The 25670-nt window shown below is 46.3% G+C and overlaps 1 protein-coding gene across 1 annotated transcript in view; it reads right to left on the bottom strand.

The window, feature by feature from the left end:
* Positions 1–25670, bottom strand: part of LOC129695147 (erythropoietin-like) — a 36084-nt gene that overhangs the window by 3794 nt on the left and 6620 nt on the right. Inside the window, exons 2-4 of the mRNA XM_055631913.1 lie at positions 16084–16214; positions 9595–9681; positions 5836–5997 (exon numbers count right to left, since the gene is read on the bottom strand). Of these exons, the coding sequence (XP_055487888.1) occupies positions 5836–5997; positions 9595–9681; positions 16084–16214 (380 nt within the window). The remainder of the gene's footprint in view (positions 1–5835; positions 5998–9594; positions 9682–16083; positions 16215–25670) is intronic.

Below are 25670 nucleotides of genomic sequence, written 5' to 3'. Positions count from 1 at the left end.
ATTTGCTTCGTAAGGCCGTAAGTTTTAGGAACAGAATGAGGCCATTTGGCCCGTCAGGTCTATTCAAGGTTCAAGAGATTCCAGAGAGTTTATTGTCATGTGTTCCAGATGGGACAATGAAATTCTTGCTTTGCTCTCAGCACAACAGAATATTGCAGGAATAACAGAATAAATACAGAACAGATCAGTGTGTCCATATTCACACAGAGAGTGGTGAATCTCTGGAACTCTCTGCCACAGAGGGTAGTTGAGGCCAGTTCATTGGCTATATTTAAGAGGGAGTTAGATGTGGCCCTTGTGGCTAAGGGGATCAGGGGGTATGGAGAGAAGGCAGGTATGGGATACTGAGTTGGATGATCAGCCATGATCATATTGAATGGCGGTGCAGGCTCGAAGGGCCGAATGGCCTCTACTCCTGCACCTAATTTCTATGTTTCTATGTTTCTATATACCATTGAATGCCATTCAATGATGGCTGATCAGAAGGTCATAGGTGATAGGAGAAGAATTAGGCCATTCGGCCCATCAAGTCTACTCCGCCATTCAATCATGGCTGATCTATCTTTCACTCATAACCCCATTGCCCTGCCTTATTCCCAATACCCCTGACACCCTTACTAATCAACCTCACCTATTCCTTCGCTCCATAGATGCTGCCTCACCCGCTGAGTTTCTCCAGCATTTTTATCTACCTTCGATTTTTCCAGCATCTGCAGTTCCTTCTTAAACATTCTATATCCTTCCTTGTCTTTGCCCTATTTTACTTGCATTAAGTGGCTCCCATCTCATCAACAACTAACTCTAATGCTATTTCTGCTGTTAGACTACGATGCTCCACTCCAACCAGTTCTTTGCCTAGACGGAGTGATTTAAAAAAAAATTCAGCATTTCATCGCTCAGCAATAGTGACCTTTGAGAAGGTGGTGAAGTGTTGCCTTCTTAATGGCCCTGTCCCATGGTACGAGTTCATTCTGTAGATGACATGTGCATGTACCTTTAATATAGTGACCTCACCACTACTAACCACTCCCCATATCAGAAGTATAATTGCAACCTCCCCACCCATTGATCCCTCTCTAGCTCCTGTGACAGACCACGTACAGCTAGGGCAGCAATGTGATATCAATAAAAGTAGTAAAGACACAGTGTGTTCATGACTCCTCTTTACATGGTGTCAGAAGTGGGATGCATATGCCTTGATAACGGACCCTTCGGTTCGGGTCACTGTCAATGTTTCGACCTTCTCCGCAAAGCTCGACACGGGGGCCGTAACCAATGTAATGTCAACAAGCCTTTTCAAAAAGATAAGAACTAATGAGATAGTGACTATTCATTCCAAGAGCTCTCCCGAGTATAAAAAAAAATCAAACACATGGTAAGCACGGAGAATGTACGTAGCGGGTACGTCGGAGCTCGGGGACGTCTCTTAGTGGCTCGTAACGTTAACGGCAGGTGCTGGGGAAACGCGGTAAGCTCGGGAAGACTCGTGAAGATTTTTCAACATGTTGAAAAATGTCCACGAGAGCCCTGAGTACCGACCAGCAGCCATTACCGTAAATCTCCGAATCAGGACAAACTCGGGAGAATGTCCTCTTTGAATGAATTTGTACAGTGGGACAGGGCTTGAAGCCACTGCAGCCATTGAGGTGGGGATATACCCACATGCTGTTTGGGAGAAACGTCTTGCATTTTTTCTCCGTGACAATGGAGGAACGGCGATATTATATTTCCAAGTGAGGTGAGCAAGCTTGAAAGGGTTCAGAGAAGATTTACCAGGATGTTGCCAGGACTTGGGACCTCTCAGCTACAGGGAGAGGTTGAACAAGCTGGGACTCTATTCCTTACAGAGCAGGAGCATGAGGGTGATCTTAGAGAGGTGTACAAAATCATTGGAGGAATAGATCGGGTTAATGCAGTCTTTGACCCAGAGTACCAGAGGTCAGTGGTTTAACATGAGCAGGGAAAGATTTAATAGGAACCTGATGGGCAACTTTCTTTACACAAAAGATGGTGGGTGTACGAAATGAGCTGCTGGAGGAGGTAATTGAGGCAGGTGTAATCCCAATGTTTAAGAAACATTTAGGCAGGTGTATGGAGAGATAAGATTAGAGGGATAAGGGCCAAACGCAGGCGTAGATGGGTCATTTTGGTCGGCGTGGGCAAGTTGGGCCGAAGGGCCTGTTTCCATGTTCTATTACTATGAGGATGATGTGTGACTTGGAGGACAACTTCCAGGTGGTCCTGTCTCTGTACTTTGTTCCCCTTGTTCGTGTGGTTTAGTTTAGAGATACAGTGTGAAAACTGGCCCTTCGGCCCACTCAGTCCGTGCCGACCAACGAGTACCCATATACCCATGGGGAGATGCAGCGAGACCTGGGTGTCATGGTACACCAGTCATTGAAGGTAGGCATGCAGGTGCAGCAGGCAGTAAAGAAAGCGAATGGTATGTTAGCTTTCATTGCATAAGGATTTTGAGTATAGGAGCAGGGAGGTTCTACTGCAGTTGTACAGGGTCTTGGTGAGACCACACCTGGAGTATTGCGTACAGTTTTGGTCTCCAAATCTGAGGAAGGACATTATTGCCATAGAGGGAGTGCAGAGACGGTTCACCAGACTGATTCCTGGGATGTCAGGACTGTCTTATGAAGAAAGACTGGATAGACTTGGTTTATACTCTCTAGAATTTAGAAGATTGAGAGGGGATCTTATAGAAACTTACAAAATTCTTAAGGGGTTGGACAGGCTAGATGCAGGAAGATTGTTCCCGATGTTAGGGAAGTCCAGGACAAGCTTAAGGATAAAGGGGAAATCCTTTAAAACCGAGATGAGAAGAACTTTTTTCACACAGAGAGTGGTGAATCTCTGGAACTCTCTGCCACAGAGGGTAGTTGAGGCCAGTTCATTGGCTATATTTAAGAGGGAGTTAGATGTGGCCCTTGTGGCAAAGGGGATCAGGGGGTATGGAGAGAAGGCAGGTACGGGATACTGAGTTGGATGATCAGCCATGATCATATTGAATGGCGGTGCAGGCTCAAAGGGCCGAATGGCCTACTCCTGCACCTAATTTCTATGTTTCTATGTTTCTATACTAGTTCTATGTTTTGCATCTTACAGAAGCCAATGAACCTACAACCCTGCATGTCTTTGGGATGTGGGAGGAATCTGCCGAGCTCTCCCGCTGCGCTTCTGTGCCACCCTAAGCTAGGAGAAGTCAAAGCTTTCGAAGATGATATTGGGGTTGGAAGGATTTATCAACCTGTACAACTTCTGGCTGAATCTATTTGTGGAGTCTATGATATATTCAGAACAGAAAGGCAGTATATATATATTTTTTGAAAAGCACCGCTAACAAATGCAGCATTGTACTGAAAACCTAGATCATCGATCATCAGCTGGTAGAGCTGCTGCCTCACAGCGCCAGAGACCCAGGTTCGATTCTGACCTCGGGTGCTATCTGTGTGGAGTTTGCACGTTCTCCCCGTGACCGCCGGGTGCTCCAGGTTTCCACCACACATCCCAAAGGCGTGCGGGTTTGTAGGTTAATCGGCCCTCTGTAAATTGCCCCCCTAGTGTGTAGGGAGTGGGTGGGAAAGTGGGATAACATTGAACTAGTGTGAAGGGGTGATCGATGGTCGGCATGGGCCCGGTGGGCCGAAGGGCCTGTTTCCATGCTGTATCTCTAATCAATCACCCATTCACACTATTGTTTAAGAAGGAACTGCAGATGCTGGAGAATCGAAGGTACACAAAAATGCTGGAGAAACTCAGCGGGTGCAGCAGCATCTATGGAGCGAAGGAAATAGGCAACGTTTCGGGCCGAAACCCTCATTCACACTAGTTCTATGTTATCCCTCTATAGACAAGCAAATGCATTGTTTCTCCATTTTGCATTTGGCCTCACTCTGACAACGGAGAAGGCCCAGGACAGAATGTGGGATTGAGAAAAACATTTTTCACACACACACACAGAGTGGTGAATCTGTGGAATTCTCTGCCACAGAAGGTAGTTGAGGCCACACAGTTCATTGGCTATATTTAAGAGGGAGTTAGATGTGGCCCTTGTGGCTAAAGGGATCAGGGGGTTATGGAGAGAAGGCAGGTACAGGATACTGAGTTGGATGATCAGCCATGATCATATTGAATGGCGGTGCAGGCTCGAAGGGCCGAATGGCCTACTCCTGCACCTATTTTCCATGTTTCTATTGTCTATTGAATGGCGGTGCAGGCTCGAAGGGCCGAATGGCCTACTCCTGCACCTATTTTCCATGTTTCTATTGTCTATTGAATGGCGGTGCAGGCTCGAAGGGCCGAATGGCCTACTCCTGCACCTATTTTCTATGTTTCTATTGTCTATTGAATGGCGGTGCAGGCTCGAAGGGCCGAATGGCCTCTACTCCTGCACCTATTTTCCATGTTTCTATTGTCTATTGAACGGCGGTGCAGGCTCGAAGGGCCGAATGGCCTACTCCTGCACCTATTTTCTATGTTTCTATTGTCTATTGAATGGCGGTGCAGGCTCGAAGGGCCGAATGGCCTACTCCTGCACCTATTTTCCATGTTTCTATTGTCTATTGAATGGCAGTGCAGGCTCGAAGGGCCGAATGGCCTACTCCTGCACCTATTCTCCATGTTTCTATTGTCTATTGAATGGCAGTGCAGGCTCGAAGGGCCGAATGGCCTCCTCCTGCACCTATTGTCTATGTTTCTATGTTTCTATGATCAAATTATTGAGCAGCATGCAACTGACTAAACCCGGTTGAAAATCAAGGTATTAGTTGGGCTATTAATAAAACGAGACAAGGTGTTGACTTGAACAAGGTGCAAAAGACAGATATATTGAATAATATGAATCATATTTCAATCCAATATCTTGACGTTGATATCTATTTCCTGACTGCGTTTGAACTCGACTACTTATTCCAGCAATTCTAACAGACACACAGATTGCTCCTGACCCAATAATTGCTGTGGCTTCTCAAGGTCAATATCCCGTGACCCCAGGCATGCGACTGGATGGATTACGTGACAACGAGCAGGAAGGAGCCTCATTATGTTTCTATCCCGTTATCTTTCCCAGCGTCAATATCTGAAGATGGTTGCTGGTTTAAATCGCGTGATTATGAAGCTTTTATTAGAAAGGGATAAGGCTGAAACGGGCTGCGATGTGTGTGTGTGGCAGTCAGGCATGGCAGGGGAAGGACAACTCAAGGAGATCATCCTGAAAACGGACTTGACATTCAATTCTGCATTTTGATTTTACCAAACAGGCCCTTCGGCCCACCGAGTTTGCACTGACCCATTCTTGCCCAGTCTGGAGAAGAGTCTCGACCCGAAACGTTGCCTATTTCCTCTGCTCCATAGATGCTGCCTCACCCGCTGAGCTCTCCAGCATTTTTGTCTACCATTTCACTGGTTATAAACTCGTAGAGAGTCATAGAATTATACAGTGCCCTTCAGCCCAACTTGCCCACACCGACCAACATGTCCTATCTACACTAGTCCCACCTGCCTCCATTTGCCCCATATCAATCTTATTGATGTACCTGTCTAAATGTTTCTTAAACATTGCAATAGTACCTGCACACTAGGCAGAATTTACAGATGGCAATTAACCTACAAACCTGTACGTCTTTGGAGTGTGGGAGGAAACTGGAGATCCCGGAGAAAAGCCACACAGGTCCCCGGGAGAACGTGCAGACAAGTACCTGTAGTCAGGATTGAACCCGGGTCTCTGGCGCTATGAGGCAGTAACTCTACCAATGCGCCATCGAATGGTACCCATATGCTTTTCCCCTACATTTAGACACATCTTGCTAGTGTATCGGCACTACTCACAGGTGTGAAGCTCTTCACCATCTGCGTGATGCTGCGGATGTTGCTGTAGCTCCTCTCTATTGGATACAACATGTTGCTGTTGACCGTCATGTTCTGGGCCTTCTGGACGGCGGCAGCAAGCAGCTTGAGGCCACTCTGGACTTCCTCGGCTTTCGTCCTCAGCTGCGGAGAAACAACAAAGGTTAGGGGAGATGGGTAGGGAGCAACGGCGCGGCACGGCACGGCACGGCGGCGTACAGCGCCAGAGAAAACCCACGCAGCTCGCGGGGGAAAACGTACAAACTCCGCACAGGCAGTCGGGATCAAACCCGGCGCTGCATTCGCTGTAAGTCAGCAACTCTACCGCTGTGCCACCGTGAGCATGGCACTGTAAGGTGGGAGTTTAGGTACAAGATTTGAAGGTGCATGTGAGATGCACAGTTATACAGCAGATCAGCAGAGATACACATGTTTGTTTCTCTGGTGCATCTGAAAAGGGAAGCAGGAAACTGGTTGAGAATTGTCCCTAGTGTGTTAATGCGCGGGGACCGCTGGCCAGCACGGAGCCAGCGGGCCGAAGGGCCTGTTTCCGCGCTGTATCTCTAAACCAAACTAAACTAAAACTAAAATCAATACCCTCTTGTGTCAAAATCCTCTTCCTGACATTTTAGATTCAGATTCAGATTCAGATTCAATTTTAATTGTCATTGTCAGTGTACAGTACAGAGACAACGAAATGCATTTAGCAACTCCCTGGAAGAGCGACATAGCAAACGATTTGAATAAATAATAATAAGTGTCCAGGGGGTGATTGGCAGTCACCGAAATTTTACTTATTTTCATGAATCTTGCCCTGTGATATTTAGTGTTACGAATAATGTGCTTAGATGACCCCTTTTCAATTCCTTTACTAAACTTGTGAAATTTAACGAGGTCAATTCGATTTTTGTTGACAAAAGAACATGAGGCTAACACGGTAGACTCTCCTCATAACACTATCGCTTGGAACTTCTGCAGTCCGAGCACTTGTCTCCATGGCCTTTCATGGGCAATAGGATCTTTGAAATAGTTCTGTCATCAGCCCCTGCATTCCAGCACTTCATCAAGCTGTAACAAATCTCAACAGCGGCTGTGCATTCTCTACCATTATAAAAATCGACTGTTTCTGTGGTCCAACATTTTAATTATCTTTGACAACAGCAGTATGATTTATTCATTCGACATATCACTGAAGCTCTTCCACATAGGGTTATGGTTCTCTCTCAGTGGCACTGCCCCAAGTTAGATAGGTTTGGGCAGCATGTCTTTGAAACAATATAATTTTTACTATTTGCACAACATCCTATTTGCTTTTTAAATGTTCATGGTCCCAAATAATCTCAGCGCACTCCATCTTGGATTTCTGGACTTGAGTGTACAAAATCATGAGAGGGTTAGATGCACAGAACCTCTAGCGCAGAGATGGGGAATCGAGAACTAGAGAAAATAGGTTTAAGGTGAGGGGGGAAAGATTTACTAGGAACCCCAGGGGTAATTTTTGCACACAGAGGGTGGTGGGTGTATGGAACGAGCTGCCGGAGGAGGTAGTTGAGGCAGGTACTATCCGAACGTTTAAGAAACATTTAGACAGGCAGGTTTAGAGGGATATAGGCTAAACATTGGCAGGTAGGACTAGTGTTGGATGGGACATATTGGTCATTGTGGACAGGTTGGCCTGTTTCAGTGCTCTATGACTCTAAGTAGTTGCTCTACTCAACAGCCAAAAATCTGCAGCCTCCCTTTGATCTGGTATTTTGTTGGTTCTCAGGCTTGATCAATGGTGTTTTATCATTAATGTTCTATTATTATTAATGTTTAGTGTTTCCTGAGTCATTCGTAACTGTCACTGTATGTCATGTTGTTACTTAGAAACATAAAAACATAGACAATAGGTGCAGGAGTAGGGCATTCGGCCCTTCGAGCCTGCACCGCCATTCAATATGATCATGGTTGATCATCCAACTCAGTATCCCGTCCCTGCCTTCTCTCCATACCCTCTGATCCCCTTAGCCACAAGGGCCACATCTAACTCCCTCTTAAATATAGCCAATGAACTGTGGCCTCGACTACCCTCTGCGGCAGAGAGTTCCAGAGATTCACCACTCTCTGTGTGAAAAAAGGTTCTTCTCATCTCGGTTTTAAAGGATTTCCCCCTTATCCTTAAGCTGTGACCCCTTGTCCTGGACTTCCCCAACATCGGGAGCAATCTTGTGACATTACTTGTGGGCGGAGCACCAAGGCAAATTCCTTGTATGGGAATACTTGGCCAATAAACTTACTTACTTGGATTGCTCCACCATTAGCAGCCCTGCTTGCAGCTGCTCATGTTCTGAGCATTAGAATTCCCTTCCTGCACCTCCCCATCCATAGCTCTCTCCTCTCCTTTATGACACTGCTTAATAGCGTCTACTTTGACCCGTTTTGCTAGGCATTAGTTTTCGCGATGCTTTTGAAATGTTATTAAGCTGCTATAGAAACGTTAAGGAATGTGTAGGGAGGAATTGCAGATGCTGGTTTAAACCGAAGCTGGAGACACAAAGCTGGAGTAACACAGCGGGGACAGGCAGCGTCTCCGGAGAGAAGAATGGGCGACGTTTTGGGTCGAGACCCTTCTCCAGACATTGTTGCTTTTGATTTAGAACACCCTGGGGAAAAATGGCGGTCATTCTGGCCTTGAGTTGAACGCAGGAATAAAATCTCCATTCCGTAGAGTCTTACAGTGATACAGCGTGGAAACAGGCCCTTGCCCAAACTGGCCAACATGTCCCAGCTACACTAGTCCCCACCTGAGCATTTAGTCCAGTAAAGAGTCAGATAGTCTCCAATGGGGTATGTGATAGATCAGAACCACTCTCAAATTGTTGCTAGAATGATTCTGTTGTCTGATAACAGCTGAAGTTTAGTGACTTGAGAATGAAGGGACTGAAGTTTAGGGGTAACATGAGGGGGAACTTCTTTACTCAGAGAGTGGTGGCTGTGTGGAATGAGCTTCCAGTGAAGGTGGTGGAGGCAGGTTCGTTTTTATCATTTAAAAATAAATTGGATAGTTATATGGACGGGAAGGGAATGGAGGGTTATGGTCTGAGCGCAGGTATATGGGACTAGGGGAGAATACGTGTTCGGCACGGACTAGAAGGGTCGAGATGGCCTGTTTCCGTGCTGTAAATTGTTATATGGTTATATGGTATATAACCATATATATATATATGCGGTTATATGGTTATATGGTACGGTATATATATGCGGTTATATGGTTATATGGTACGGTGTATATATGCGGTTATATGGTTATATGGTACGGTATATATATGCGGTTATATGGTTATATGGTACGGTATATATATGCGGTTATATGGTTATATGGTACGGTATATATATGCGGTTATATGGTTATATGGTACGGTATATATATGCGGTTATATGGTTATATGGTACGGTATATATATGCGGTTATATGGTTATATGGTAACAGCTAGGAAGAAACAGTCCCTGAGTCTGGAGGTGTGCATTTTCACACTTCTGTGCCTCTTGCCTGATGGAAGTGGGTAGAAGAGGGAGTGGTCCTCTAACATGTCCCGCCATTCAACAAGTCCATGGCTGATGATCAACGATCACACAATCTACATTCTCTTTCCTCATACACCAATTCCTCTAATGTTGAGAGCTCAGTTTATTACTGAGCCAGGCATCCTTCTGGGATACATGCCAATCAGTGCAGACATTGAAGAGGAATACACTTACATCCTTTGCTGCCCATTCTCTGTAGCTGACGCTGGTTTTCGGAAGGGTGAAATTTCCTGGGAGTGTGCAGGTCTCCTCACATTGTTTCTGAATGGAAACACACGTTACAATGAGACAAAGATCAGAATTCCACCTTATCTATTGAGAGTACTACTAGGAGACTAGTGAGCATCATAGAAACATCGAAACATAGACAATAGGTGCAGGAGTAGAGGCCATTCGGCCCTTCGAGCCTGCACCGCCATTCAATATGATCATGGCTGATCATCCAACTCAGTATCCCATCCCTGCCTTCTCTCCATACCCCCTGATCCCTTTAGCCACATCTAACTCCCTCTTAAATATAGCCAATGAACTGTGGCCTCAACTACCTCCTGTGGCAGAGAATTCCAGAGATTCACCACTCTCTGTGTGTGAAAAAAAATGTTTTTCTCATCTCGGTCCGAAAAGATTCCCCTTTATCCGTAAACTGTGTGTGTGGCCCCTTGTTCTGGACTTCCCCCAACATCGGGAACAATCTTCCTGCATCTAGCCTTCCTGCACCTGCATCTTGATGGAACCTGCTGTCTAGAATTACGTAACTGATTAGGTCATATCAACCTGGTGTACCTGGACTGCACTTAATCCATGCGTGCATATTGTAAATGGATGGAGTACTCCCGACAGACTCAGTGTATCTACAAAATGCGGAGTAACTCAGCGGGACAGGCAGCATCAAGTCCAGAAGTCCAGAACTAGGGGTCACAGTTTAAGGATAAGAGGGAAGTCTTTTAGGACCGAGATGAGGAAAACATTTTTTACACAGAGAGTGGTGAATCTGTGGAACTCTCTGCCACAGAAAGTAGTTGAGGCCACAGTTCATTGGCTATATTTAAGAGGGAGTTAGATGTGGCCCTTGTGGCTAAAGGGATCAGGGGGTATGGAGAGAAGGCAGGTACAGGATATTGAGTTGTATGATCAGCCATGATCATATTGAATCGCGGTGTAGGCTTGAGGGGCCGAATGGCCTACTCCTGCACCTATTTTCTATGTTTCTATGTTTCTACACTGTGGAAGTATTTTAGGACCTAGATGAGAAAAACATTTTTCACACAGTGAGTGGTGAATCTATGGAATTCTCTGCCAGAGAAGGTAGTTGAGGCCAGTTCATTGGCTACATTTAAGAGGGAGTTAGATGTGGCCCTTGTGGCTAAAGGGATCAGGGGTATGGAGAGAAGGTAGGGATGGGACACTGAGTTGGATGATAAGCCATGATCATATTGAATGGCGGTGCAGGCTCAAAGGGCCGAATGGCCTCCTCCTGCACCTATTTTCTATGTTTCTATGTGACGTTTTTGGACGAGACCCTTCTTGAGACTGAAGACGTCACCCATTCCTTCTATCCAGAGTAGACAAAAATGCTAGATAAACTCAGCGGGTGCAGCAGCATCTATGGAGCGATGGAAATAGGCCCAGAGATGCTGTCTGTCCCGCTGAGTTACTACAGCATTTTGTGTCTATCTTTGAGGACAAGGCGATAATGGTTATGTGGACAAGGAGAGAATCTGTCGGGTAAATCCAGAGGGGGCAGTGTTAGCTGTGAGGAGGATGCTAGGAGACTGCAGGGTGACTTGGATAGGCTGGGTGAGTGGGCAAATGTTTGGCAGATGCAGTATAATGTGGATAAATGTGAGGTTATCCATTTTGGTGGCAAAAACACGAAAGCAGACTATTATCTAAATGGTGGCCGACTAGGAAAAGGGGAGATGCAGCGAGACCTGGGTGACATGGTACACCAGTCATTGAAAGTAGGCATGCAGGTGCAGCAGGCAGTGAAGAAAGCAAATGGTATGTTAGCTTTCATAGCAAAAGGATTTGAGTATAGGAGCAGGGAGGTTCTACTGCAGTTGTACAGGGTCTTGGTGAGACCACACCTGGAGTATTGCGTACAGTTTTGGTCTCCAAATCTGAGGAAGGACATTATTGCCATAGAGGGAGTGCAGAGAAGGTTCACCAGACTGATTCCTGGGATGTCAGGACTGTCTTATGAAGAAAGACTGGATAGACTTGGTTTATACTCTCTAGAATTTAGGACATTGAGAGGGGATCTTATAGAAACTTACAAAATTCTTAAGGGGTTGGACAGGCTAGATGCAGGAAGATTGCTCCCAATGTTGGGGAAGTCCAGGACAAGGGGTCACAGCTTAAGGATAAGGGGGAAATCCTTTAAAACCGAGATGAGAAGAACTTTTTTCACACACAGAGTGGTGAATCTCTGGAACTCTCTGCCACAGAGGGTAGTTGAGGCCACAGTTCATTGGCTATATTTAAGAGGGAGTTAGATGTGGCCCTTATGGCTAAGGGGATCAGGGGGTATGGAGAGAAAGCAGGTACAGGATACTGAGTTGGATGATCAGCCATGATCATATTGAATGGCGGTGCAGGCTCGAAGGGCCGAATGGCCTACTCCTGCACCTATTTTCTATGTTTCTATGTTTTTGGACGAGACCCTTCTTGAGACTGAAGACGTCACCCATTCCTTCTATCCAGAGTAGACAAAAATGCTAGATAAACTCAGCGGGTGCAGCAGCATCTATGGAGCGATGGAAATAGGCCCAGAGATGCTGTCTGTCCCGCTGAGTTACTACAACATTTTGTGTCTATCTTTGCGGGCAAGGCGATAATGGTTATAAGGGCAAGGAGAGACTCTGTCGGGTAAATCCGGAGAAGCCAGCATACCCAAGTGTAAAGTGTAATTGAGAATGTCATCACCAGAGGGAGAGACTGTAAGGGATTGAATTTGACAAGTTAATGTGCCGTTGTAATGACAGACTGGATGATGGAGAGCTGCCACATGCCATGGCCCTGCATCAGTAGCCGGGGAATCTATTGTTTCAAGACAGGACTGATCTGTGCGGAAGGAACAACAAGTTTCCCAAAAAATTAGTCAGCACCAGGCGGTCGTTACAGTAAACATTGTAGCCTGCAAACAACTGTGAGGAATGTTATCAGCTAAACACTTATCATACTGGTATGAGATTCCTCTCTCAGCTATTTGAACAGAGGTGTTAAATGCTTTTGCAATAACCAGGTTAAGCATTTGGGAAAATAGTGCGAGGAGGAATCTGATGCATGCTCTCTGACGCTGAACGACGTTAACTAGGGCTACTCATTGACGGGGCTTTTTTAAAACTATGGCCATGCGACGTGTTTGTACGATGTCCCGAGCTCTCTCTGCTCACATTATTTGCACCGCTACTGTACTGGAACTGCAGATGCTGGTTAATACACAGAACGACACAAAGTGCTGGAGTAATGGCACGGTGGCGCAGTGGGTAGAGTCGCTGCCTCCGTCAAGGTTTCCGTGCGGTTCCCGGAGGTTTTTGTCAGTCTCCCCACCTGCTTCCACTACCTGCAACCACCTGCAACCTCCGGGAACCGCACTTAAACCTTGGGTGGGGCGCAAAGTCTCCAGAGGTTTCCGTTCAGGTTGGGACAGGGGCATAACTCACCTTTATTCCTCCGCACACACACATTAGCTGAATCGTTGCCAATTATAGTCTTTTTATCATTATTTTTATTCTCATTCTTGTTATGCATTGGAATTGAACTTGTACGGCAACAGTGAGATTTTAGAATGTCTATTAAGGAACATAGCATTCAAATACCCAATGAATTGCTGAGAATCAGTTACTAAGGGATTACCTTCACAATCTCACGATAATCTATTGTTGAAGAAAGTGAACAATCAAGACCAAGGTGTATAGGAAGGAACTGCAGATGCTAGTCTACATGGAAGGTAAGAAATAAAAATCTGGCGGGTCAGGCAGTATATCTGGAGAAAAGGGATAGGTGATGTTTCGGGTCATAGAAACATAGAAACATAGAAATTAGGTGCAGGAGTAGGCCATTCGGCCCTTCGAGCCTGCACCGCCATTCAATATGATCATGGCTGATCATCCAACTCAGTATCCCGTACCTGCCTTCTCTCCATACCCCCTGATCCCTTTAGCCACAAGGGCCACATCTAACTCCCTCTTAAATATAGCCAATGAACTGGCCTCAACTACCCTCTGTGGCAGAGAGTTCCAGAGATTCACCACTCTCTGTGTGAAAAAAGTTCTTCTCATCTCGGTTCTAAAGGATTTCCCCCTTATCCTTAAGCTGTGACCCCTTGTCCTGGAAACCCTTCGTCGAGACCCTTCTTCAGACTGAGAGTCAGGGGAGAGGGTAGGGAGAAAATCGAAAAAGGTACAAAAGGCAAATGAACGAAAGGAATGCAAACGGGACAAATCAAAGCCAGCAAGGATGATCAAGTAAAAGTGGAGTCCACAATGGTCTATTGTTGGCTGTGGAGAAGGTGATAACAGTGAAATTAAGCAGGACGACAGTGAAACTAGTAGGATGACTCGGGTGCGGGAGGGGGATGGAGAGAGAGGGGACGCAAGGGTTACTTGAAGTTAGAGAAGTCAATGTTCATACCACTGCCCAAGCGAAATATGAGGTGCTGTTCCTCCAGTTTGTGCGCTAGGCCTCACTCTGACAGTGGAGGAGGCCCAGGACAGAGAGGTCGGTGTGGGAACGGGATGGTGGGAGTTAAAGTGTGTAAAGAGCACCTAGGCCAAGGCAGATTGAGCGGAGGTGTTCAGCTAAAACCAGTGGTTCTTAACCTGGGGGTCGTGACCGCCTATGTGGGTCGTTTGGGGCTTTGCCGGGGGTCATGAAGGGGACACTAATAACATAGCAATTTGTTGAGCCCATGTTTAGGAACCTAACAAAGGTACATACCACATACAGTATTTTGTTCGCGTATGTGCGTACTGGTGCCAAAAAGGTTAAAAGAACCACTGAGCTAAACGATCGCCGAGCCTGCGCTTAGTCTCGTCGATATATAGGAGTCCGCACCTGGAACAGCGGATACAGTAGGTGAGGGAGGAGTTTCTCCAGCATTTTTGTGTACCTTCAAAATTCTTAAGGGGTTGGACAGGCTAGATGCAGGAAGATTATTCCCGATGTTTAAGAGGGAACTGTAGATGCTGGAGAATCGAAGGTTACACAAAAAAGCTGGAGAAACTCAGCGGGTGCGGGTAAAAGATTATTCCCGATGTTGGGGAAGTCCAGAACAAGGAGTCACACAGTTTAAGGATAAGAGGGAAGTCTTTCAGGACCGAGATGAGGAAATCATTTTTCACACAGAGAGTGGTGAATCTATGGAATTCTCTGCCACAGAAGGTAGTTGAGGCCACACAGTTCATTGGCTATATTTAAGAGGGAGTTAGATGTGGCCCTTGTGGCTAAAGGGATCAGGGAGTATGGAGAGAAGGCAGGGATGGGATACTAAGTTGGATGATCAGCCATGATCATATTGAATGGCGGTGCAGGCTCGAAGGGTCAAATGGCCTCTACTCCTGCACCTGTTGTCTATGTTTCGATGTTTCAACTGAAAGGACTGTTGGGGTCCTTGGACGGAGTCGAGGGAGGAGGTATATAGACAGGTGTTGCATCTCCTGTGGTTGCTGGGGGAATTATCTAGGGTGAGGGTGGTTTGGGTGGGAAGGGATGTGTTAACCAAGGAGTTGCAGAGAGAACGGTCTCCGCAGAAAGAGGAGAGGGGTGGAGATGGGAAGATGTGGCTGGTGGTAGTATCCCGTTGGAGGTGGGCGAAAATGTGGGAGGATTATGTGCTGTATGCGACAGCTGATGGGGTGAAAAGACTAAGGGCTAGGCTCAAACTGATAGTAACATACAAAAAGTCTGAAGAAGGGTTTCGGCCCGAAACGTTACCTATTTCCTTCGCTCCATAGATGCTGCTGCACCCGCTGAGTTTCTCCAGCATTTTTGTCTACCTTCAAAATTCTTAAGCGGTTGGACAGGCTAGATGCAGGAAGATTATTCCCGATGTTGGGGAAGTCCAGAACAAGGGGTCACACAGTTTAAGGATAAGAGGGAAGTCTTTCAGGACCGAGATGAGAAAATCATTTTTTACACAGAGAGTGGTGAATCTGTGGAATTCTCTGCCACAGAAGGTAGTTGAGGCCACGCAGTTCATTGACTATATTTAAGAGGGAGTTAGATGTGGCCCTTGTGGATAAAGGGATCAGGGGGTATGGAGAGAAGGCAGGAACAGGATACTGAGTTGGATTATCAGCCATGATCATATTGAATGGCGGTGCAGGCTCGAAGGGACGAATGGTCTACTCCTGCACCTATTTTCTATGTTTTTATGTCGAAACAAGTAAATGCAGATGCTAGTATACAAAGAAAAATGACACAAAGTGCTGGAGTAACTCAGCGAATCAGGCAGCATCTCTGGGGAACATGGATAGCGTTGTTTGGGGTCAAGACCCTTCTTCAGACTGTCATCAACTTAGCCTCGATTTTGGAAGAATGGCGGTGCAGGCTCGAAGGGCCGAATGGCCTACTCCTGCACCTATTGTCTATGTAAACACAAATGAAACATTACATTATACCAATAGCAGACCACATAAGCTCACACAAGGGCCTACCTACCGCTGTATTTGCAGCATTCTTTGCTTCTCGAATGTAATTGTCCAGTACGCGGATGTCACAGACTGGCTGGAGAGGAGTTGACTTTGCAGGTTTTACGTAACTGAATAACATCACTAGAACTGCAAGAAGTCCTGCAAGAAATGGGAGTCAAGATAAAGAACGATCAGTTAACATGTGGTCACATTTGAGACAAGAAACAGAACTTTTGGACAGGTTTGAATTTGAGTTTAGTTTATCGCCCCGTGTACCGAGGTACAGTGAAAAGCTTTTGTTGCGTGCTAACCAGTCAGCGGAAAGGCAATGCGTGATTATAGTTGTGCCATCCACAGTGTAGAAACATAGAAACATAGAAAATAGGTGCAGGAGTAGAGGCCATTCGGCCCTTCAAGCCTGCACCGCCATTCAATATGATCATGGCTGATCATCCAACTCAGTATCCTGTACCTGCCTTCTCTCCATACCCCTTGATCCCTTTAGCCACAAGGACCACATCTAACTCCCTCTTAAATATAGCCAATGAACTGTGGCCTCAACTACCTTCTGTGGCAGAGAATTCCACAGATTCACCACTCTCTGTGTAAAAAATGATTTTCTCATCTCGGTCCTAAAAGACTTCCCTCTTATCCTCAAACTGTGTGACCCCTTGTTCTGGACTTCCCCAACATCGGGAATAATCTTCCTGCATCTAGCCTGTCCAACCCCTTAAGAATTTTGTAAGTTTCTATAAGATCCCCCCTCAATCTTCTGAATTCTAGCGTGTACAAGCCGAGTCTATCCAGTCTTTCTTCATATGAAAGTCCTGCCATCCCAGGAATCAGTCTGGTGAACCTTCTCTGTACTCCCTCTATGGCAAGAATGTCTTTCCTCAGATTAGGAGACCAAAACTGTCCGCAATACTCCAGGTGTGGTCTCACCAAGACCCTGTACAACTGCAGTAGAACCTCCCTGCTCCTATACTCAAATCCTTTTGCTATGAATGCTAACATACCATTTGCTTTCTTCACTGCCTGCTGCACCTGCATTCCTACTTTCAATGACTGGTGTAGCAGATTTGTACTTTCAATGACTGGTGTACCAGATTTGTACAATGACTGGTGTACCAGAGGTGTACTTGATCCTGTCAGAGTATAGGTGTACAAGAGTGGAGCGAGTGTAATGCCTGTTGCAGATCCACTTTTTGATGATTAGAACAGAAAGAGTTGTCTGGGTTGGGCACCATCTTGGGTCAATAGACAATAGGTGTAGCAGTAGGCCATTCGGCCCTTCGAGCCAGGACCGCAAGGGTCCTCCTTGTCAGTGCTAGCAGTCCAGTGTTGATCTTTTTGATGTTTTAGTGCGGGATTAAATAGAAACCAAATGCTTTGTCATAAGAACAAGAGTATGGTAACGTTGCTGCCTTACAGTGCCAGGGACCCGGGTTCGATCCTGACTCCGGGTGGTGTCTGTACGGTGTTTGTACGTTCTCCCCGTGACTGCGTGGGTTTTCTCCAAGATCTTCTTCTTCTTGCATGTGGCGTGCACAGCCTAAAGTTGTTGGACAACTTGTTCTACTTGATCTTCTGTTTGTGCACGTCGAGTTGATTGCATTGGTCGAAACAGGGCGGACTATGTGAAGGTTGCAATCATCCACCCCCTCCAAGATCTAAATTGTCCCAAGTCCAAGGATTCCCAACCTGGGGTAAATCTACCCCCAGGGGATAAATCTCACCTACCCAGAAAGTACATTTGTTGACTCTGGATTTGCACATATTTTTTCTCATTGACTGACTGTGTTTGGTTCTGGTATACTGGTATATCTGTTCATCATTAGTTGTTCATAAACAAGTGACATAACATTGTTATGTGCTATTAAAGTTGCCAGGGGTAAATGGGATGAAGAAGGTTGGGAATCCCTGCCCTAATGTGTGTAGGATAGGACGGGCACCCGGAAAATCACCACGATCCTGGCCTCTCTCCACTGGCTCCATGTGCGGTTCCGTATACATTTCAAGATCCTCCTCTATGTCTACAGAGCTTGCCCCCACCTACATCAAAAGTCTGCTTCCCCACCACACCACCTCCAGGCCCCTCAGATTGGCCGACTTGGGGTTACTGAACATCCCGCGGTCTAGGCATAAGCTCAGGGGCGACTCACCGCGCCTTTGCGGTTGCAGCTCCTAGACTGTGGAACGGCATCCCCCTTCCCATCAGAACTGCCCCCTACATCGACTCCTTTAAGTCGAGACTTAAAACTCATCTTTACTCTCGAGCCTTTCTTGACGTCCTCTGAGTGAGGGCTATATGTATGTATTTATGTATATGCTTAATCTATGAACCACTGTAGTATAACGTTAGTACCTCCGCCAATGTAAAGCACTTTGGCCAGCGAGAGTTGTTTTTTAAATGTGCTATAGCAATAAAATTGACTTGACTTGACCAGCGTGCGGGCATCGCTGGTCGGTGCGGACACGGGGGGCCGAAGGGCCTGTTTCCGCGCTGTATCTCTAAACTAAACCAAAATAAAGATGATACTGTCAGAGTAGAGGTTTGAGAGAGTGGAGGGATTGTATTTCGTGATTGCAAATCTACTTCTCTGTGACAAGCACACACAGAGTCGCCTGGCTTGGACGCCATCTTGGAATCTCACTGGTCAGCGCTGGCGGTCCAGTGTTGTTCTTTTCGGTGTTTTAGGGAGAGGACGAATAGGAACTAAATACTTTGTCATAATAACAAGGGAAACACAAAATTAAATGTGAAATCCTGGGATGTCAGGACTTTCATATGAAGAAAGGCTGGATAGACTCGGCTTGTACTCGCTAGAATTTAGAAGATTGAGGGGGGATCTTATAGAAACTTACAAAATTCTTAAGGGGTTGGACAGGCTAGATGCAGGAAGATTGTTCCCGATGTTGGGGAAGTCCAGAACAAGGGGTCACAGTTTAAGGATAAGGGGGAAGTCTTTTAGGACCGAGACGAGAAAAACATTTTTCTTTTCACACAGAGAGTGGTGAATCTGTGGAATTCTCTGCCACAGAAGGTAGTTGAGGCCAGTTCATTGGCTATATTTAAGAGGGAGTTAGATGTGGCCCTTGTGGCTAAAGGGATCAGGGGGTATGGAGAGAAGGCAGGTACGGGATACTGAGTTGGATGATCAGCCATGATCATATTGAATGGTGGAGCAGGCTCGAAGGGCTGAATGGCCTACTCCTGCACCTAATTTCTATGTTTCTATGTTTCTATGAAAGTAGCTCATGCTAATAGAAATCTGGCTGTCGGCCACTTGTAGATAAGGAATATCTGAATAGGAAACATACTTCTGTCAATGTGGTTAAATTAACTGTCAGGAACTATGTGCTATGCCAAGTGGATCAAGTGGTCCTGAGATTGGAATATTATCTACTGAATCTATGTGGTTTAGTTTAGTTTAGTTTAGTTTAGAGATACAGTGCGGAAACAGGCCCTTCAGCACACCGAGTCCACACCCACCAGCGATCTCTGCACATTAACACTATCCTAGTGCATGATAAACTGTGGCACACCATAACTGAGGATTAAGTCTAGTAAAGTCCGATTAAAGATAGTCCGATGGTTTCCAATGAGGTAGAAAGTAACACAGGACCATTCTGTAATTGTTGATAGGATGGTTGCCTGATAACAGCTGGGAAGAACCAGTCCAAATGGAATTAATTATTTTACAAGATACATCATTTAGATGTGTTTATGTTATCTTCCTTGAGATACAATACTGTTAGCTACGTTCAACGTTGAATTTAGAGATACAGCACGGAAACAGGCCCTTCAGCCCACAGAGTAGGCGCCGACCAGCAATCCCCGCACACTAACACTATCCTACGCACAATTTACATTTATACCAAGCCAATTAATCTACAAACCTGTACGAGTGTGGGAGGAAACTGAAGATCTCGGTAAAATCCCACGCAGGTCACGGAGAGAACGTACAAACTCCGTACAGACAAACACCTGTGGTCAGGATTGAACCTGGGTCTCTAGTTGGGCGTTGGAAACAGATAATATACCCCCTGGACTGTTGCAATTCTTAACTTAAATAGCTTAACTTAAACAGTTTAAGAGTTTAGAAGGGTGAGAGGGCATCTCATTGAAACATATAGGATTGTTAAGGGCTTGGACACGCTAGAGGCAGGAAACATGTTCACCGATGTTGGGGGAGTCCAGAACCAGGGTCCACACACACAGTTTAAGAATAAGGGGTAAGCCATTTAGAACGGAGACGAGGAAACACTTTTTCTCACAGAGAGTGGTGAGTCTGTGGAATTCTCTGCCTCAGAGGGCGGTGGAGGCAGGTTCTCTGGATGCTTTCAAGAGAGTGCTAGATAGGGCTCTTAAAAATAGCGGAGTCAGGAGATATGGAGGGAAGGCAGGAACGGGGTACTGGTTGGGGATGATCAGCCATGATCACATTGAATGGCGGTGCAGGCTCGAAGGGCTGAATGGCCTCTACTCCTGCACCTATTGTCTATTGTCTAAATGGGTGAGGTGTCCCCAGACATGATCTAAAACATTTAATCTCTTGGATATTTCACATCTTCCTGACCCGACAACACATTTCTCAGGTAGTTAATTCTTGATTGTTTTGTTTTGAGCTGCAGCCGCTGTTTGTAAGTGTGACACAGACTGTAAAGAAGGAGCCATTTAAGTGAGCAAAAGCTTGGTTTAAGAGATGTCCTTTAAAATAATGAGCAGGAGAGTGCCAGACAGGTTTATGGCTACTGTTCCAGAGCTTAATACCATTATTCACGTTATTAACATCATTCCCTTATCCTGTATCTGTACACTGTGGACGGCTCTAATTGTAATCATGTATTGTCTTTCCGCAGACTGGTTAGCATGCAACAAAAGCTTTTCGCTGTACCTCGGTACACGTGACAATAAACTCCGCGGCGAAATACAGCAGGCGGCGCGACTCTCGTCAGCAGCGGCCTCTGCAGCCCGTCTGCGTTTTTATTATTTTTTGTCTATGTTTTTATGTAGTTTTTGTTATTTTTTGTTGGGGTGTGTGTGTGGGGGGGTGGGGGTGGGGTGGGATGGAGTGGGGTAACTTTTAATCTCTCCCTGCACGGGAGACCCGACCTTTTCTTTGTCGGGTCTCCGTTGTCGTTGGGGCTGCAACGAGGAGCGGCCTCCAACAGGAAGACCGGGGGCTCTGGTGCCGACGACTCACCTCACCATCGTCGAGCTGGCCGAGTCCAGAGCGGGTGGAGCGGTGGTGGAGCGCTGCTGCTGCTGCTGCTGCGGCCCGACCTCCGGAGATTCAGAGGCTGCAACTGCGGGTCTGGCGGACGGCGGCACCGGGAGCCCGCGGGTCCCTGGGGGGAGACCGCTTTTCAGGGCTCTCGCAACGGCGACTTCTCCCGCCCGAGTTGCGGGGTCGAAGAGCTCCTGGAGCGGGGCCTGACATCACCGCCCCCGCGCGGCTTGGAATGGCCGCGGGACTCTGCGAGCGCACGCTGGGGGCTCTAACATCAAGAACCCGGTGTGCGACCTTGCATCATCCGGCGTGGCTTTAATGACCGCGGGACAATCGCCATCGCCAGCCGGGGGCTTTGACTTTGACTCTGACATCGGGGGGGGGGGGGGGGGGGGGGGGCGGGGGAGAGAGTGGAGAGATAAGTTTTTTGGCCTTCCATCACAGCGATGTGATGGATGTTTATGTAAATTATGTTGTGTCTTGGGTCTATTTGTTTGAAATGTATGGCTGCAGAAACGTCATTTCGTTTGGACCTCAAGGGGTCCAAATGACAAATAAATTGTATCTTGTATCTTGATCTTGTAAACGTAAACTAAACTAAAACTTAATGTTAGACTGTATGCATTAACATTACCAGCTAATGCCATCCCTTACTGCTCTTTAGAAGTTAGTGATGCACCATCACTTGTTGTCCTGCTGGTCAAGTGCTGTTGGATAAGGAATTCCATTATTTAGACCCATGAAAAAACCGCAATGTGGTTCCATATCTGAACGAAAGGTTGGTGCATTCTCAAGCTCAAGGGCTTGGGATGCTGTGATCCCATCGATGAACCTTGCAGACTTGTTGTGGGTGTAGGTTGCACTCAACATGGAGATGATGAGTGACGGCAAAGAGCGTGGATATTTAGAGGAGAGGTTTGGATATGAATCGGAATCAAGTCCTGGAAAATACTGCACTTCTTGAGTATTGACAGAGTCGCACTCGTCCGGACAAATGGATAGAATTCCAACACATTGTTTATTTGGGAAGATGGTGGAGTAACTCAGGTCAGGCAGCATCTCTGGAGAAAAGGAATAGGTGATGTTTCGGGTCGAGACCCTTAGGGAGGTTTTAAGGAATCAGGGAGAAAGGCACCCATGTCAGAATGCCTTGCCTCTAGCCTATCTTGCTAGCCATGCATGTATGTGGCCACCTGGTTAATAGTATGGCCAGGATATTGATGATCAAGGATTACACCATTGCCAGCCACTGCTAATGTCAGTCTATAGTTGTTGGACGTGATATGAGGGAGGACCCAGAGGGATCTGCCATCTGATTGTTCCTCTGATTAAAAGGCAAGCAGGGGTTTGGAATGTGTAGGTAGGAACCGCAGATGCTGGTTTACACCGAAGACAGACACAAAATGTTGGAGTAACTCAGTGGGACGGGCAGCCTCTCTGGAGAGAAGGAATGGGTGAGGTTTCAGGTCGAGACCCTTCTTCATTCAGACTGGACGTTTCGGGTCGAGAAGCCAAAAATGTCACCCATAACTTATTCCCAGAGATGCTGTCGGTCATTCATCACCATCGTTTAAAACATTAGCGACACAGCGGTGCTGGTTTCTGACAGGAACGGTGATGGATGCACCACACATCTCCGTCCACCAGTTCCTGCGGACTTCCTCCGCTGGAAGTGTAGGATTTTGGTGTGTGTGTGTGTGTGTGTGTGTGTGTGTGTGTGTGTGTGTGTGTGTGTGTGTGTGTGTGTGTGTGTGTGTGTGTGTGTGTGTGTGTGTGTGTGTGTGTGTGTGTGTGTGTGTGTGTGTGTGTGTGTGCTTTATCATTATTCCTTACAATGCAATGTACGATTGTGATCGCAACTTCTACTGAAGTGTGGATGACCGTTGGCTCGCTAGGAGCTCATCCGCCCTTTGACAGGTCTTGTTTTTGGTCCTGCTGGGGGTCCACAGCCCCCTCCTCACCTGGCAAACCAGGTGGGGGGAGATGGTTTAGTCGCCGACTATCCGACCATGGAGCAGGTAGCACGGGATTACATGGTACCCGTGGCGGAGGGAACTCCCACCCCTGACCCGACCTGGCAGTGCCACTGAGTTACTCCAGCATTTTGTGTCTATCTTTAGGGGGTTTGGAATCACCGTTTAGAGCTTATTTTGGCCTGTAGCCAGTTTTCTTCAAGCAGGCTACAGTTCTTGGATGAAAACCATGAAGCACATTTAAGGGGAAAGAAGATTAAAGTGAAGGAGAAAGGATTAAAAGGTTATAGTGACAGGTTTAGTAAAAGATGAGAGAAGGTTTCTGTGGAGAAAGAATGACAGCAAAGACTAGTTGGGATGAATGGAACTGGAGCTGGAAATCACATTAAGAACTTTGTGTTTGCCTAAACTAAACTAAATTGTGTCTTTACGAGGGATGGAAAATGCCCATAATATCAGACCCACTGCAGGTTGAATTGAATGGAGTGCAGATTTATGTGCATATAACTGCAGTTGTACAGGGTCTTGGTGAGACCACACCTGGAGTATTGCAGACAGTTTTGGTCTCCTAATCTGAGGAAAGACATTCTTGCCATAGAGGGAGTACAGAGAAGGTTCACCAGACTGATTCCTGGGATGTCAGGACTTTCATATGAAGAAAGACTGGATAGACTCGGCTTGTACTCGCTAGAATTTAGAAGATTGAGGGGGATCTTATAGAAACTTGCAAAATTCTTAAGGGGTTGGACGGGCTAGATGCAGGAAGATTGTTCCCGATGTTGGGGAAGTCCAGAACAAGGGGCCACACACACAGTTTAAGGATAAGGGGGAAATCTTTTAGGACCGAGATGAGAAAAACATTTTTCACACAGAGAGTGGTGAATCTGTGGAATTCTCTGCCACAGAAGGTAGTTGAGGCCAGTTCATTGGCTATATTTAAGAGGGAGTTAGATGTGGCCCTTGTGGCTAAAGGGATCAGGGGGTATGGAGAGAAGGCAGGTACAGGATACTGAGTTGGATAATCAGCCATGATCATATTGAATGGCGGTGCAGGCTCGAAGGGCCAAATGGCCTACTCCTGCACCTAATTTCTATGTGCACAGATTTAGGGTAAGAGGGGAAAGATTCAAAGGATGACCCGAGTGGCAAACTTTCACACTAGGGTTCATAAGTGATCGGAGCAGAATTAGGCCATTTGGCCCATCAAGTCTACTCTGCCGTTCAATCATGGCTGATCTATCTTTCCCTCTTAATCCCATTCTTCTGCCTTCTCCCCACAACCCCTGGTGGATATGTGGAACGAGATGCCAGAGGAAATGGTACAGTCAGGTACGAGGACATTGTTTAATACGGTGGTTCCCAACCTTTTTTTTAGCTCATGGCCCCCTTGGGATCTTTTAATTTTTCTGTGGCCCCCCTGACATTATTTGCGGAAAAAAAGTACTTCAATGTTATAATACCTTCCAAAAAAATATCAGTGTCTATTATTGCGCATATATTCTCTTTTATTCTATTCCACAAACATCAAAAATATTTCAACTACATAGATTTCAATTTATTACAACTGAAATTTAGGAGGCAGCTCTGTGGCCCCCTTCATTGAACCTGTGGCCCCCTAAATCCCAACATTTTTCTGTGGCCCCCCTGAGATTTGCCATGGCCCCAGGTTGGGAATCACTGGTTTAATAGACGGTAGACAAAAGTACTGGAGAAACTCAGCGGGTGAGGCAGCATCTATGGAGCAAAGGAAATAGGCGACGGTTCGGGTTGAAACCCTTCTTCAGGCATTTAATAGACATTTGGACAGATGCACGGATAGGAATGGTACATGCGACTAGTTCGGCTTGGCAACTCGGTTGGCATTGGATAGTTTGGTGAAAGGATTCTGTGCTACGTAAGTCTATGTCCATATTAATGCATATTAAATCAGTGAGACACGGGAAGATATAAGTAGAACAATTATAAACAAATAAAATAGTCAATAATGTCGACATGCTGGCAAGGCAACCAGGGCAGATTTCACACAGTAAATGGTGAGTCCCTGGGAAGTGTTAGAATAGAATAGAGAGACCTGGGGTGCAAGTACATAGTTCCGGCAAAGTGGCAACATAGATGCTAGCGAGTACAAGCCAAGTCTATCCAGTCTTTCTTCATATGAAAGTCCTGACATCCCAGGAATCAGTCTGGTGAACCTTCTCTGTACTCCCTCTATGGCAAGAATGTATTTCCTCAGATTAGGAGACCAAAACTGTCTGCAATACTCCAGGTGCGGTCTCACCAAGACCCTGTACAACTGCAGTTATATGCACATAAATCTGCACTCCATTCAATTCAACCTGCAGTGGGTCTGATATTATGGGCATTTTCCATCCCTCGTAAAGACACAATTTAGTTTAGTTTAGGCAAAC

The sequence above is a fragment of the Leucoraja erinacea genome, unplaced genomic scaffold, assembly GCF_028641065.1.
Source record: "Leucoraja erinacea ecotype New England unplaced genomic scaffold, Leri_hhj_1 Leri_95S, whole genome shotgun sequence".
Classification (NCBI taxonomy): Eukaryota; Metazoa; Chordata; class Chondrichthyes; order Rajiformes; family Rajidae; genus Leucoraja; species Leucoraja erinaceus.
This window is presented reverse-complemented; position numbering and strand designations above follow the sequence as displayed.